The sequence below is a fragment of the Canis aureus genome, chromosome 3 (genome assembly GCF_053574225.1).
Source record: "Canis aureus isolate CA01 chromosome 3, VMU_Caureus_v.1.0, whole genome shotgun sequence".
Classification (NCBI taxonomy): Eukaryota; Metazoa; Chordata; class Mammalia; order Carnivora; family Canidae; genus Canis; species Canis aureus.
In genome coordinates, this window is record NC_135613.1 from 12,483,130 (window position 1) to 12,497,754 (window position 14,625).

Here is a 14,625-nt window from a genome sequence, read left to right on the forward strand (position 1 = left end):
GAAAGGAATTCATCGAGGTTAGGTCTTGGCTGCTGAATGAGATGACTATAATAGGTTAAGTTGTTTTTTGTTTTGTTTTAGGATTTTATTTATTTATTCACAGAGAGAGAGGAAGAGACGTAGGCAGAGGGAAAAGCAGGCTCCATGTAGGGAGTCTGATGTGGGACTCAATCCCGGGACTCCAGGAACATGCCCTGGGCTGAAGGCAGGTGCTAAACCGCTGAGCCACTCAGGCGTCCCTAAAAAAGGTTAAATTTTACAGGAAAAGCAATTAAACTTAGTAAGAAAATTAGTGAACTAATCTAGATTAGCACCACAGAAAAAGGGATACAGAAGTAAAAAGACTTTAGCACTCAAATGAAACTGTTTTTTTATCCATAAAAATTGAGATGTTACACTCAAGTTGTTAGAACTGGCCCCTTAGTCATTAACAGAAATACTGAGGTTGCAGCTACCTGAAGGTACTGATCAAAGCTACTGACGTAGGGTAAATAACCAATAAAATGTAAAGGGTCAAGGAGGGCAAAACTTTTGAAAAAACTGTAACATTCTTGTGGAAAGTTCTATGGCCTTACAACCACATCTCCACCTGTCAACTTTTATAGGAATCAGGGTGAACTAGGGTAATAAAAGGATTACTCACTGGTTTCCAAATTCTGATGCTACAAAAAGGAAGCCTGTTTTAAGCACACACATGGCAGCAGCAACAGGCACAGTATCAAAGTACTTGAGCCGGATCTCAGTAACCTGGAAGGGGGGGAAAAATATTCTAGCATGTAGGCCAAGTGAAGCTAGGTCACAGAAGGTAGCCAGTATTTTAAGATAGACAGCATAAACAGAATAGCAAATAAAATATCATCCTTAGTATCTAAACCCAGGGTTAGCAAACTAAGACCCAAGATCAGCCATGCCTAATGTTTACATACTTCCTACAGCTACTTCAGTGCCACAACAGCAAAGCTGTATAGTTGAGTCAGAGATTATATGGCCCATAAAAGCTGAAAATGTTTACTATTAGGCCTTCACAAAAAAAAATTCTGCCAACTCCTGAGCTAAATAGATATCTAAAAAATTACTCAGTTGTTCAGAGTTCCTCCATAGGACAAAAACAGTAACAGTGTCATTACCAGTTTTCATTAGACAAGCAGAGTCTTCTCTTGTTACTCACTAGAAGAGGCACTACTCGGTCTCATTCATGAGACTACTAGACCAGAAATCTGTTAACCAAATGAGAAAATCTACATTCGATATACCAGTTCCAAATTTTATTTTATTTTTTAGTTCCAAATTTTAAAAGCTTTAAACACCTTAGACAACCACTCTTTAAGGCACTGTTTCCATTTTATTAACTTGTGAAGTATTAATTGTCCTATCTCAGAGTAGTTTCAATGAACAAATGGTTTATAAAACCACTTTGTGAACCTTAAATGTACACTTAAGTTTTTGAAATAAGACTACTTAAATATATCAAAATCAGAATACCATAGGACATTTTATCAAACCAGACTAAACCTAATAAAAGTGTTTTTTCATGTTTTCCTTCTCTATCCATGGTCTGCTTACCATATCTTCATCTGTCTCCAAAGTGATCTTGAAAATATCGCCCTGCTCAGTTTGGGCCAAAAAGAAGAACATCGATTTGGTCTTATGGGTGGCAGAGCAAACAAAAATCATTCCTCTTTCAGGGTCATCCAGGTCATTCTAGAAGTCAAACACAGAACCAACAATTTAGAAAGGAGTTCTTCTTATTTAGGGAATGTAGCACCTTACCAATATGGATATACATGTTGCCCAAGGCCTAGAAGTACCTGCCACCTCTCTCTCTTTTTTTTTTTTTTTTTACCTGCCACCTCTCTATACAAGCTTTGACCCAGAGCAGCTAGTCAGCCAAAAATAAAACACAATGGCCAAAAATGCTTGTCTACTGTAAATGTGACAAAGCCTATGTACAAAAAAACAGCCACAATTTCACTGTACATTCTCATCAAATGAGTAAGACAAAAAACTTTCTCTAGAGAAAAATGTCAAAGACATGAAATTGAAAGTTATCGTTTCAGACTATGAAAAAAACTCTTACACGTCCATCCAAATTATCCTTCATTAGCCCTTTTCCATATCAACTTCCTTGATTCCTCCAAGGGAGTTTCTTGACTATGATGTTGGGTTTTTGTTTTATGTTTCCAACATTTTGTATTTCTCTCACTGACTCAGCTCTTCAAGGGCAAAACATGTTTTATACATTTCTGTAGTCCCAAAGCCACCTACAGTGCCTGGCAGTTAGGCGCTCAATAAATGTCTGATCAACCAAATCGAATTACTTCCCACACACTTTACCAAGAATTTATTTAATAGATTCCTTCTCAAATTTTCTAAAATTTATGGAATCTTACCCAGGTTATCATATTAGTTCAACTAAGTAAGACCTAAAAGATTTAACCCCAGGACCTATAAACTAATATTAAAAAGATAGAAAACTAGGGGTGAAAGGAGAGACTGAAGGAGCAGAGATGAAATGAGATTAGCTGAAGCTGGATACTCAGCTCATTACATTCTACTTTTGCATATGCTTAATAATCTCCACAGTAAACTGTTAAGATTAATATCAATAAAATTAAAAAAATCAATAAAATACCATTTTCAACCACCAATGTAGTAACTGAACTGAGGAAAAGCACTATGTGAAAAGATGCTGGATAAAGATTATTTACCATCTCAAAATTCACCATCTCCTTCCACACCAATTATAAAAAGGAAAAGGTACCTTCATGATTAAGCAGCACCGGCAGGCACTACCTTTTAACATAAGTGATTAATTTAACATCACCAACAAGTCAACCCAACATTATATGCTCCTAATGTGATAAAATAGGAAATATGTCACCACTTATGTAATGATTCTATCAAAAATATTAACATGAAAAAAAAAATTAACATGGATATAATCATAAGGAAAAACATGATGGGACAAATTTCATGACAATTAGCCTAGACTCTTCAAAAAAAAGTCAATAAAAGACCAAAAGCAGGGCAGCCCCGGTGGCTCAGTGGTTTAGCGCCACCTGCAGCCCAGGGCGTGATCCTGGAGACCCAGGATCGAGTCCCACGTCGGGCTCCCTGCACGGAGCCTGATTCTCCCTCTGCCTGTGTCTCTGCCTCTCTCTCTCTGTGTGTCTCTCATGAATAAATAAATTTTTAAAAATCTTTAAAAAAAAAAAGACCAAAAGCAAAGGTGAGACAAAATATTCTAAAGAACAAAAAAGAACAGTAAAACAGTGAAAGAACAGTTAAACTGTCGTGATGACTGTAACTTATATTCAAACGGTTTGTCTAAAAAAGCATATAGCTATGTCATAAGAAAAAAAAGCCAAATGCAGTAAAACATTAAATTGGTCAATCTTTTTTTTTTTTTTTTAAATTCATGATAGAGAGAGAGAGAGAGGCAGAGACACAGGAGGAGGGAGAAGCAGGCTCCATTGCAGGAGCCTGACACGGGACGCGATCCGGGACTCCAGGATCGCACCCTGGGCCAAAGGCAGGCGCTAAACCGGTGAGCCACCCATCAATCTTTTTTCTGAATGTAAAACGCCAACAGGAATTCACTGTTCTGTTCTTTAAAATTTCCTGTATGTTGGAATGGGGTGAAAAAGACAAACAATGGAAAATACCTCCAATAAATATGTCTGGTTTTTCAAACTAGCAACTTGCAGGAATTTCAAACTGATCATCCAGAGATTCTTCTAAAATGGAAACTGTTTTTAATTTCCTTTCTCAAAGAATTTATTTTGCTTTTACTAAAATACCAGCTTTATTAAAAAGATTTACAAAGAAACTAAAACCTCACAACAAATAAACTAAGACACTATATCGTAATTACAAAAAAAAAAAGAAACTTCACAAACACCATATCTTTCCTTATGGCAAAGATTTTTACCCGTCTCCTGGGAATTGGACAGCGGATATCCGGTTGGTCACCAAAGTTCTTGTAGGTGATATAGTTTTCAGAGCAGATTAGCACTCCACTTGGACCATCTGACCCTCCAGGAACTATCAGAAAAAAACTTAGCAATGATTTAACATAACCATGATTTACAATTAATCTTTCAATTCCTTCTCCTTTTTAGCACAATTTGAATGAAGGTTTAAGTGCCCGAGACTGAGAAACATTCAAAGTATTTCTTTTCCCTGATACTAGCATAACACAAGGATGGGCACAGTTCAGGTGCTCTTAGCCTGTCCAGATGTCTGAGAATCCATCTAAAATAAAATGTTTAGCTCCGAGCCCAAAACTCAGTTCTCATCTTTAGCCCTATAACCCAACTGCATATTGGAAACTCTTACAATGATATTCCACAGCAGCTTAAAAATACATTGTACTCATAAACAAATTCAAGTTCCTTCCCAAATCTGTTCTACCTCCTGGGTCCTCCATCTCAAAGAACACGACTATCAACCAACAGACCAAACCAAAAACCTGGGTGTCACTCCTCAAGTCTCTCCCGCTTCACAGCTCTATTGATTTTAACTCCTTTGCAGTGCTCATGCTGCCAACCTTTTGGGTTAGTGAAACAGCTTCCTAATCTGGCTTATAGTCTTATCCTCTATTCAATTAAACAAAATGTAAGCAAGTAATGTTTCTAAAATGTTCATCTTTAGCAAGTTATTATTCCGCTGCTTAAAATCCTTCAGAAACAAAAAGAGTAACAACAAAATCTTTCAGTAGTTACCTCCCCACCACAACCTCTACCCAGCCTGTTAGGTCTATCAATCCAATCACAATCAGCTTCCAGTTCTTTGAATGAACCATATTCTTTCTTTGCACACAACAAAATGTTGAACAAATGAAGCCCTTGTCAATGAAATATAGGTAATATTACAGCAAGTAATGTAATGTGTAATGTTTAATATATGGCTGCTTTCTAAGGTTTAATACTCAAAGACAAGTGCTATCTTATTCTCCAAAATCCTCCCTCCTAAAGACAGATTTCACTTTAGACATCAATCGAAGTACAAATGACTCCACATAAAAAGGATCACTGTCTTCCCCATGCCTGCTGAAACCTAGAGTACAAGTAGTCATTTCCTTTAGTCTTTTTATATAATGAATAAAATTGATACGGATTTTTTTTTTAAGATTCCATTTTTAAGGGCAGCCCAGGTAGGCTCAGCGGTTTAGTGCTGCCTTCAGCCCAGGGCCTGATCCTAGAGACCCGGGATCAAGTCCCACGTCAGTCTCCCTGCATGGAGCCTGTTTCTCCCTTCTGCCTGTGTCTCTGCCTCTCTCTCTGTCTCTCATGAATAAATAAAATCTTAAAAAAATAATTTAAAAAAATTTTACTTCCATTTTTAAGTAATCTCTACACTCAATGTGGAACTGGAACTTACAACCTGAGATCCAGGGCAGCCTGGGTGGCTCCGCGGTTTAGCGCCTGCCTTCACGCCCAGGTCGTGATCCCGGGGTCATTGGATGAGTCTCACATCGGGCTCCCTGCATGGAGCCTGTTCTTCCCTCTGCCTGTGTCTCTGCCTCCCCGCCCCCGCCCCCCCCCCCCCCCCCCCGTGTCTCTCATGGATAAATAAATAAAATCTTTAAAAAAAAAAAACGAGATCCAAGAGTCACATACTCCAATGACTGAGCCAAGCAGGAGCCCCGGATACTGATTTTCTAACTGTGAACATCTCTGAACTCCTACAAAAATCTTACTTAGCTATGATCATTTAAAGTTGATTTCAATTTCCTAAGATTTCAGGTTTTGTTATTTATAACCATAAACTAGCATACAGAATTCCTTTTGTTACTAATCTTTCTCAGTTTTGATACTTAAGTTATATTAGGCTCATAAAGTGGTATGATAGCTTTAATTTTTTCCTAATCTCTAAAGAAATTTAAGGTCCCTGAAAATTCTGGACCTTAAATGTTTTGGGAAAGATTTTTGACTACTGCTCCAATTTCTTTAATGGATGCTGGTCTATTCAGGTTCTTCATTTCTTAGAGTCAATTTGGGAACAATTTTCAAAAATATTCCTATTTCACCTAAGTTTTCAAATTCAGACATAATACAGTTTTATCTTGTTGATTTGTCCATTTCATTTGTCTTTTTAAAGATTTGTTTTAATTTTCTTAATGACAGTGACTATCTATAATAAAAATATCAGAGCACTCAGTAGTAGTCAATATTCCAAGCTGAGTACTTTCCCCATCCTTTCTTCCTTTGCCTCTATCATAAGATAAAAGTCAACCATTCCATGAACTTCTAACTTCACCAAACAGACAAGATACTTATTAGACTTACTAGAAATAGATTATAGTTTCCAAATCCCATTAAGTAAACTCTCCTAGGTTTGCATATAAAATGAGCCAAATAAAAAGATACAAAACAGCTCTGAGAAAAAAAAGTACCTGTAATAAGAAAGTTGCCATGTTCCTCCAAAGGTTCACTGTACTTTCGGACCACATGATTTAAACCAAGGTCTAATTCATAGAAGGTAAGCGTCTGCTGGGTATTAGCTGCTGCTTCCCCTGTTGGATCATTGTCTGCTTCCTATAGAGAAGTACATTAGCAAAAAAAGGCATCAGGATTCCTCCATTTTACAAATGGGGAAGCAAAGGTCCTCAACAGTTTACCAAAGCTCACACTACTAGACAATGGCAGAACTTGAACAAGAAACTGGGTCCCCTATTTTGGGGACTAGGGTTCCCTCTACTCAAGGCTACTGCAATCCAGTAAAGGCAAAAATGGTATGCCTCACCTTTCACTATCTCCCTGCAAAAAAATACCCCACATACAGTTTCACTTCCTTTTTCAAACCGCTGTTTCCCATAAATACCGTTTTTAGGATGACTGTTCAAATCAAGGTAAAGTGCTATTATATCGTTAGGTAAGCTGTGAAACATCCCAAAAAATCTTATTAGTAAGACATTTGGAAAACAAAAGCTGTAAGACATCAACAATGAAGAAAACAATCATTAAAGCACTGAGATGAATGGAAGAAACCTAAAGGGGATGTAGGGGGAGAGGGAGGGAGAGAGTGAGAGAAAGAGAGGATGGAGTCAATGAGTCCCCATTACCTCATAATCCATTTCCAGACAAGCAAACATTGGATTTTCAAATCCCACATCTACTCCGACCACATGATATACTAAAGTGTTCGCTTTGTGGGCCTCTAGAGGGGATGAAATGGTAAGCCGGGCTGCAGCATCTCTGTTCAAGATATATACCAATTTCTGTTTTTCAATGGCACCTATACATAAAAGAGACAAAACAAATAAAATTTCCAGAAGATAAAAGGACTTACAGAACAGCCAGAGTCACACCACAATTATTTCTTTAAAATCATTAACATCCAAAAAAAAAAAAAAAATCATTAACATCCAGCACTAACTCTACAAGTGTATTAACTTAGAGGATCTTGGAATTAGTAAAATAAACAACAGAATTTCCTAATAGGGATCTCAATATCCCACTAACTCTTCATAATTTTTCAGCATCCCCTAGATTTAATGATACTGGAAACAATAATTCGTAAAATTGACAGCTTTATTCTCTGAACTTCGATCTAATGATTTTGTCACTTGCCAGAGTTGCCTTCCAGAGGCCTGATCAGATACACAGAATTTCCTTCAAAAGATTTATCAGAGAAGAGACATGAATGTGAATCATCACTTCAGGCTAATGAAAGCAACCATATTCACTGCCTAATTATATAAAATCATTTCATTGTAGGCTTTCTGCTATACATATAGAAATGAAAAAAAAAACACCTTATCCAACCAGACAATAGAAAAGGTGTGTTAAGACGACTTTCCCCATTGTTTTAAAAGGAAAAGTAACTTTAAACCATGGCATTAATCCAAATATTGTGCAAACTTTACCCAGGTAAGGAATTTATTGGCACAATGCCAAGACCACAGCACTGTTACCCTAAACTGAGCATCTGTAAGAGTCAGAAGTACACTCAATAGAGCAAGTTACTCACTAATCATAACAGCTCGCCCTTTGGGATCCACAGCTAAGAACTGTCCAGGAACAATGCGGCGGCATCCACTCTTGCCAAAGGTTTCTTGGTGAATTTTCTCAAACATATTCTTAGATGGCTGGTATTCCAGGATAACTATCCGACCTGAGTCACTGCCAACCACAATGTAGTCTTTGGTGCCACCCGTTAGCCTAAAGGCCATGAGTGATCTGATAACACCAAATACTTCCACAGTTAGCAGAGTATGTACTTTGCCAGTGTTGGGGTCAGGGCGAAGCAGCTCCAGTATCTTCCCACGGGAAACAACAATTTCCTGTTGTTTGGTTCCTAGATTACCAAAACAATAAAGATCACGAACAATCAGAACTAGTCAAAAATAACCTGGATGGATCAAAATGCCCCTCAAAATAAATGTAAGTAAGTCGGGGGCTCAGTATTTTAAATTTTCTTATTCTATTTCATTCCCACGATTGATAGGATTTAACAAAAGTGGTATCAAAGAAAAAACTTTTAAAAATGGTCAACATAGTTCTTTAAAAAACATTTAGTTTTTCTAAAATGTCATTAATCCGCATAATTAGGAGATGTATACAAATGGTATTAACATATAATGTTTAGCTTCGTAAAATTAAGTATTTCCAAAGGCTCTTTCTAGCTCATCTTTAAGGCTATTGTTCTAGAAAATCATTTTAACTTTTTGTGCAATTTGATGGATTATTTCAAACAACTTTTAAAGCTGTTATGTAAAATATATAATTTACTTCTAAAGTCAGTCCTAAGAAAGTTCACTTGCCTTCATAACCATTATTGATACTTCTAAATGCTTAATAGCCAATTTTTCCCCATCTCTCCCTGTTTGCTACATAATTCCACTTGGATATGTTGTCATCATCGACTTTTAACTGGTTTAAAATAACGAAATTCCTTCTTCCCAAACTCCCTCTCTAGTCCCAACTAACCTGCTATCAATGTTACTATCATTTTCTCTGCTGCCCAGGCTGGAAATTCATATTCTTCTCGATCTGTCCCCACTTTCCTAGTACAGGTCTTTACTACCTAATGTCTAAATGCCTTCCAAGCCTATCAGATATCCCACTCTTATCCATCCCAATCCATTCTCACTTGCTCAAGGCCACTACTTATCAGGTCACCTTCCCAATGGTCCCCTCAGAATCAAATAAGATCAAGTACTTCAAATGGCTTTGGAGACTGTAAAGCATTATATAAATGATGTTGTCTGATGAATTAAGATACTTTCTCTATAATTTATTTCAGGAAAAAAGTTTGAATTTGGAAATGGAATCTGAAGCATGAAACTATTTAATCTTGAACATGTTTAATTCAGAAAGACAGTAACTAGAAATCTTACCAGAAAAGTTGCCATGAATGGCAAAGCTGATGCCTGTGGCTCGCTGCAAGGTCAAGTTGTATAGAAACATGATGGGAGCAGCACCGAGGTACTCACAACTCCACAATCAGGCCTCAGTTATATTGAGTCAAAATAAGCTAAGAGGACCTAAAAGCAGAAAAATATCAGCCGAGAAACTTACTTTAACAATTATTTTTTTAAGATTTATTTATTTATTCATTCATTCATTCACAAGAGACACAGAGAGAGGCAGACACAGGCAAAGGGAGAAGCAGGCTCCCCACGAGGAGCCCGTTGAGGGACCGGATCCCAGAACTCCAGGATCACAACCCAAGCCAAAGGCAGACACTCAACCACTGAGCAACCCAGGCGTCCAACAGATGTTTCTATATAGGAACTTCAGGGTGAAGGCAGAACCCAGAGTAAGGCTTACTGACTAACAACAGATTTATAACTAGGAAGTATTCTATATACCAGGGACTATGCTGTATACTTTGCCTCTATTCCCTCAAGGAACCTATAAATAACTCATTATTATACTAATTATATAGATGAAAAAATTAAGAAATTAAATCACCTGTCAAATTAATAACAAGCGGTAAAATCTTAGGATTTGTACCAGTATTCATTCTTTATGATTTACTTGACATAGGGCAGCCCCGGTGGCCCGGAGGTTTAGCCCCGCCTTCGGTCCGGGGCGAGATCCTGGAGACCTGGGATCGAGTCCCACATCGGGCTCCTGGCATGGAGCCTGCTTCTCCCTCTGCCTGTGTCTCTGCCTCTCTCTCTCTGTCTGTCATGAATAAATAAATAAAATCTTTAAAAAAAAAAAAAAAGATTTACTTGACAGAGAGCGTACACATGCATGCACGCACACACATGCCCATGAACACAGGCAGAGGAAAGAGGGAAAAGCAGGTTCCCCACTGAGCTGATCTTGGGATTGAGCCCAGCACCCTGGATCTCGACCTGAGCAGTAGGCAAACTTAACCAATTGAACGCCCCCAGGCGCTGTACCATTAATAGAACTCTATTTACCTTTACTGTCACAGAAACTAAGGAGCTCTACATGTACTTATGATTGCATAGGCTATACACACATGGTTGAGAATTCTTTAAAAACACAGCAAAAAGCTCCTTCTATCCATTCCCTAGCCATTCAGTTCTCCTCCCCAAGAAAATCAATTTTATTTAGTTATATGTCCTTCCAGATATTTTCACAAAAATATGTTAACACTAATACTTTTTAACTAGTGCTTGAATACTACATATTATAGGCTCCCTCATATTATCCTGCAACTTACTTTTTATTACTTTACTTTGAAGATAGCAACAAAGAGCTTTCTCATTTTCGTTTTCCAGCCATGGAGTACTTCACTGAATTTAGCCAATACCCTACTGATAATCATTTAGGTTCCCAATCTCACTATTATGAATACTGCTGCAAAGAAAATCTCTCAATTGGGGCACCTGGCTGGCTCAGTTGGAGGAGTGTGCAACTCTTGATCTCAGGGTGGTGAGTTTGATCACAGACGAGGTGTAGAGATTAAGTAAGAAAAAAAACTGTCATTTTTTTGGTAAGATTTTATTTATTCATGAGAGACACAGAGAAGCAGAGACATAGGTAGAGGGAAAAGAAGCAGGCTTCTCGCAGGAAGCCCAATGCAAGACTCGATCCCCCAACCCAGGATGACATCCCGAGCCGAAGGCAGATGCCCAACCGCTGAGCCACCCGGGTGTCCCTTTAATTTTAAGTAGGTTCCATGCCCAGCATGGAGCCCAACACAGGGCTTGAACTCATGACCCTGAGATCAAGATCTAAGCTGAGATCAAGAATTGGACACTTAATGACTGAGCCACCCAAGTGCCCCAATAAACTTAAAAAGAAGAGAGAGAAATAAAACCCCTCCTATATAGATCATTTATACATGTATGACTATATATTTATATATATATATATTTTTTTTTAGGACCTTATTTACTTATACATGAGAGTCACAGAGAGGTACAGACACAGGCAGAGGGAGAAGCGGGCTCCCTGTGGGGAGCCTGATGCAGGACTTGATCCCAGGACCCCGGGAACACGACCTGAACCAAAGGCAGACCACTGAGCCACCTAGGGTGTCCCTGTATGACTATATCTTTAAGATTAATCCCTAGAAGTGAAATTGCTGGATTGATGGACTCATACATTCGAAATACTGACAAATATTACCAAATTACCTTACAAGGAAATTCTAACAGTCTGTATCCCCAGAAATGCATGAGCCTCTATTGCTGCACAACTAGGCTTTTGCTAATCTAACAGATAAAACTGTTAAGTGTAGTTTCCTTTTGCATCTCTTATCTAGCACAGTATTTGACAATTAGAATTTAAAATTTGCATCTACTCACCATAAAAAAAAAAAAAAAAACCGGAAACAAAACTCAATTCCTGCTATTTCAGGAGGCCTCTCCATACAATCACATAAAAGGATTCTTTTCACTAAACAAGACTGTTAAGACTGCAAACTAATGTACCTTTACCATAAAATTACCCAGAACTACAACTATACAATTACTGCCATGAAAGTTATTTTTCAATTAAAGGTCTTGAAAAATCCAAAGTAATCACTGTGTAACTAACACAAAAAAAATGTTCTAAGTGAGAAAAGAGAATTATGAGTGAACAGCTTCATAAATGATAGTCACCTGGGCGCCTGGATGGCTAAGAGGCTGAGTGTCTGCCTTTGGCTCAGGTCATGATTCCAGGGTCCTGGGATCAAGTCCAATATTGGAGCAGGGAGCCTGCTTCTTCCTTGGCCTCTACCTCTCTCTCTCTCTCTCATAAATAAATAAAATCTTTAAAAAATAATAACAGTAATAGTCATCCAGCTTTTGCCCAGCCCAGAAATGGTTAGAAGAGGAAAAGACTGGAGCACCTGGGTGGCTCGCTCAGTAGGTGAAGAGTCTGCCTTTGTCTCAGGTCAAGATCCCAAGGTCCTGGGATCAGGTCTCGCATTGGGCTCCCTGCTCAGAGGGAAGTCTACTTGAGGTTCTCTCTCCCTCTACCCCTCCCCCTCTGCTTGTGCTCTCTCAAATAATAAATAAAATCTTTAAAAATAAAATAAAATAGGGACACTTGGTGGCTCAGCAGTTGAGCATCTGCTCAGGGCGTGATCCTGGAGTCCTGGGATTGAGTCCCATATCGGGCTCCCTGCATGGATCCTGCTTCTCCCTCTGCCTGTGTCTCTCGTGAATAAATAAAGGTAAATAAATAAAATAAAATAGGAAAAGATCAAACCCTCCACTTTGGAAACGGGTCTTGAGAGGTATAAATTTTCCTTCTTGAAATTAAGAAACATCTTTAACTTTATTCTAGAATGGTAGAGATAAAAGAAAAGTTGAGATGAAAAAAGGAGGGCATTTGGAGAAATGACCTACAAAAAGAAAAATTAAGAAAACGCACTGACAGAGACACAGACATACTCGCATCCCTAGCAGTTATACACTCTATAGAAGTTCCAGGGAAAGTTGTTCTCAGGTTAAAATTGAAGAAAAAGAGGCAAAGAATATGTTGTAAGGGCTCTGATTTGCAAAAATAGTTATGTGATCAACTATACTTCAATTAAAAAAAAAAAAAAGGAGGGAATGTGATTCTCAAAGCTAAATTTGTTCTATCACAACCTGCTGCGGTTATAAAATTTCAAACATAATTTCAAAACTGCAGTTATCAACAAGAAAACATAATAAAGCCCTATCATGTCAACATGAACCATGTGGCACGACTGACTAAACTAAAAGAAAGAAATTGCTATTTAGAAAAAGAAAAAGGGGGATCCCTGGGTGGCGCAGCGGTTTGGTGCCTGCCTTTGGCCCAGGGCGCGATCCTGGAGACCCGGGATCGAATCCCACGTCGGGCTCCCGGTGCATGGAGCCTGCTTCTCCCTCTGCCTGTGTCTCTGCCTCTCTCTCTCTCTCTCTCTCACTGTGTGCCTATCATAAATAAATAAAAATTAAAAAATAAATAAAAAAGAAAAAAAGAAAAAGGGTGGCTCAGCGGTTTGGCGCCTTAGGCCCAGGGTGTAATCCTGGAGTCCCAGGATGGAGTCCCACGTCGGGCTCCCTGCATGGAGCCTGCTTCTCCCTCCGCCTGTGTCTCTGCCTCTCTCTCTCTCTCTCTCTGTGTCTATCATGAATAAATAAATAAAATCTTTAAAAAGAAAAATAAAGAGGAAACCACAGGCCACTTCTGAAGCCCGTAAAAGTTTCCAGCCTACTACTCTTCATTCTCTGTAACTCCTGAAGAACTGCATCTACTTTCCAGTTCCTTTTATAACTGCCGGCATCCATTACAGCCAGAATTCAAACCTACTTGGATTCAGGTTCCTCAGCTATTCTTTTTTTTATCAGGTAATGGGAGAAGTTGCCTTTTGGAGGGAGATCAGCACAAAATCACAAGAACTATATACCAGGAACCCCTAACGGCCAAAACTTGGTAAATATGATTTCCCGGCAATCCTACCTCCTGTCTGTGATCGCCACGAATTGCGCCTCTAATTGCTGCCTCCATCCCCTTTTCCTTGTGCCAAAGGAACGTCATCGCATTCAAACCTCGCGAAGTCTTCCAAACAGATACTACTGTCCCCCACTTTACAAATGAGAAAGCTGAAAATCACTGAAACAGCTGCCCGAGTACCAAAGCACGAATTCAAAAGAGGGTCGGTCTTGGCACCAAAAACGGTTTCCGTTATTTACGCTTTCAACACACTAGATCTTTCCACCCTACAGTTGGTGTCGTGTACGTCCATCCCGCCCCTTCCCTCACCTCCCGCAGAGCCTAGGAGCTGGGCAATTTCCAGAAGTCTTATTTTGATCCAAGCTTCGCTCCCACCTTTGAAACGGAAGTGGGAGAGGACTCCTGGAAACCGTTTTCGACCCAAGCGTTCCCCTCTACCTCACCGCTTTGCCGGCACCTTACGGGCCTACCCTGCTTCAAAGACCCGACCAAAGGCTCCGCCAACCCTCCTGCTTGACCGCTCTCTGCCTCCCCGGGTCCGGGGAAGTTTGGAAGCTGCTTCTTTACCCTGCAGCAGGAAGGATGGCGTCGATATCCGACAGATGCTGAGCTCCTTCAAGGCCTAAGCCACCGCCACCTCCAACCAGCCGGCGTCCGCCATTAGCTCTTAAGGCAGGGACCTTCCGGCTGGCGCGCGACGTATAAAAAGTCCCCAACCAGCGCCTGAAGAATATATATATATATATATATATATAATTTTTTTTAATGTTTCTTTCTTCGACTC

At 39.2% G+C, this 14,625-nt stretch overlaps 1 protein-coding gene and 2 non-coding genes across 4 annotated transcripts in view; all 3 read right to left on the reverse strand.

The window, feature by feature from the left end:
- The window catches only part of SF3B3 (splicing factor 3b subunit 3), a 53,126-nt gene extending 38,568 nt beyond the window's left edge, over positions 1-14,558 (reverse strand). The window contains exons 1-8 of one of the 2 annotated variants that reach the window (XM_077889987.1): positions 14,409-14,558; positions 9,344-9,490; positions 7,975-8,301; positions 7,067-7,239; positions 6,398-6,539; positions 3,932-4,044; positions 1,564-1,701; positions 644-747 (exon numbers count right to left, since the gene is read on the reverse strand). In XM_077889987.1, coding sequence (XP_077746113.1) covers positions 644-747; positions 1,564-1,701; positions 3,932-4,044; positions 6,398-6,539; positions 7,067-7,239; positions 7,975-8,301; positions 9,344-9,413 — 1,067 coding nt within the window. In that variant the 5' untranslated portion in view covers positions 9,414-9,490; positions 14,409-14,558. Of the gene's footprint in view, positions 1-643; positions 748-1,563; positions 1,702-3,931; positions 4,045-6,397; positions 6,540-7,066; positions 7,240-7,974; positions 8,302-9,343; positions 9,491-13,847; positions 13,980-14,408 lie in introns of those variants that run through there. The other variant, XM_077889995.1, reaches the window with a different exon arrangement.
- On the reverse strand, positions 1,977-2,061 carry LOC144311635 (small nucleolar RNA SNORD111). Its single transcript, XR_013377230.1, has one exon. It is a non-coding gene; the product is annotated as a small nucleolar RNA SNORD111 (small nucleolar RNA).
- On the reverse strand, positions 7,591-7,670 carry LOC144311634 (small nucleolar RNA SNORD111). The gene has a single exon (XR_013377229.1). It is a non-coding gene; the product is annotated as a small nucleolar RNA SNORD111 (small nucleolar RNA).
- Positions 14,559-14,625: the final 67 nt, after the last annotated feature.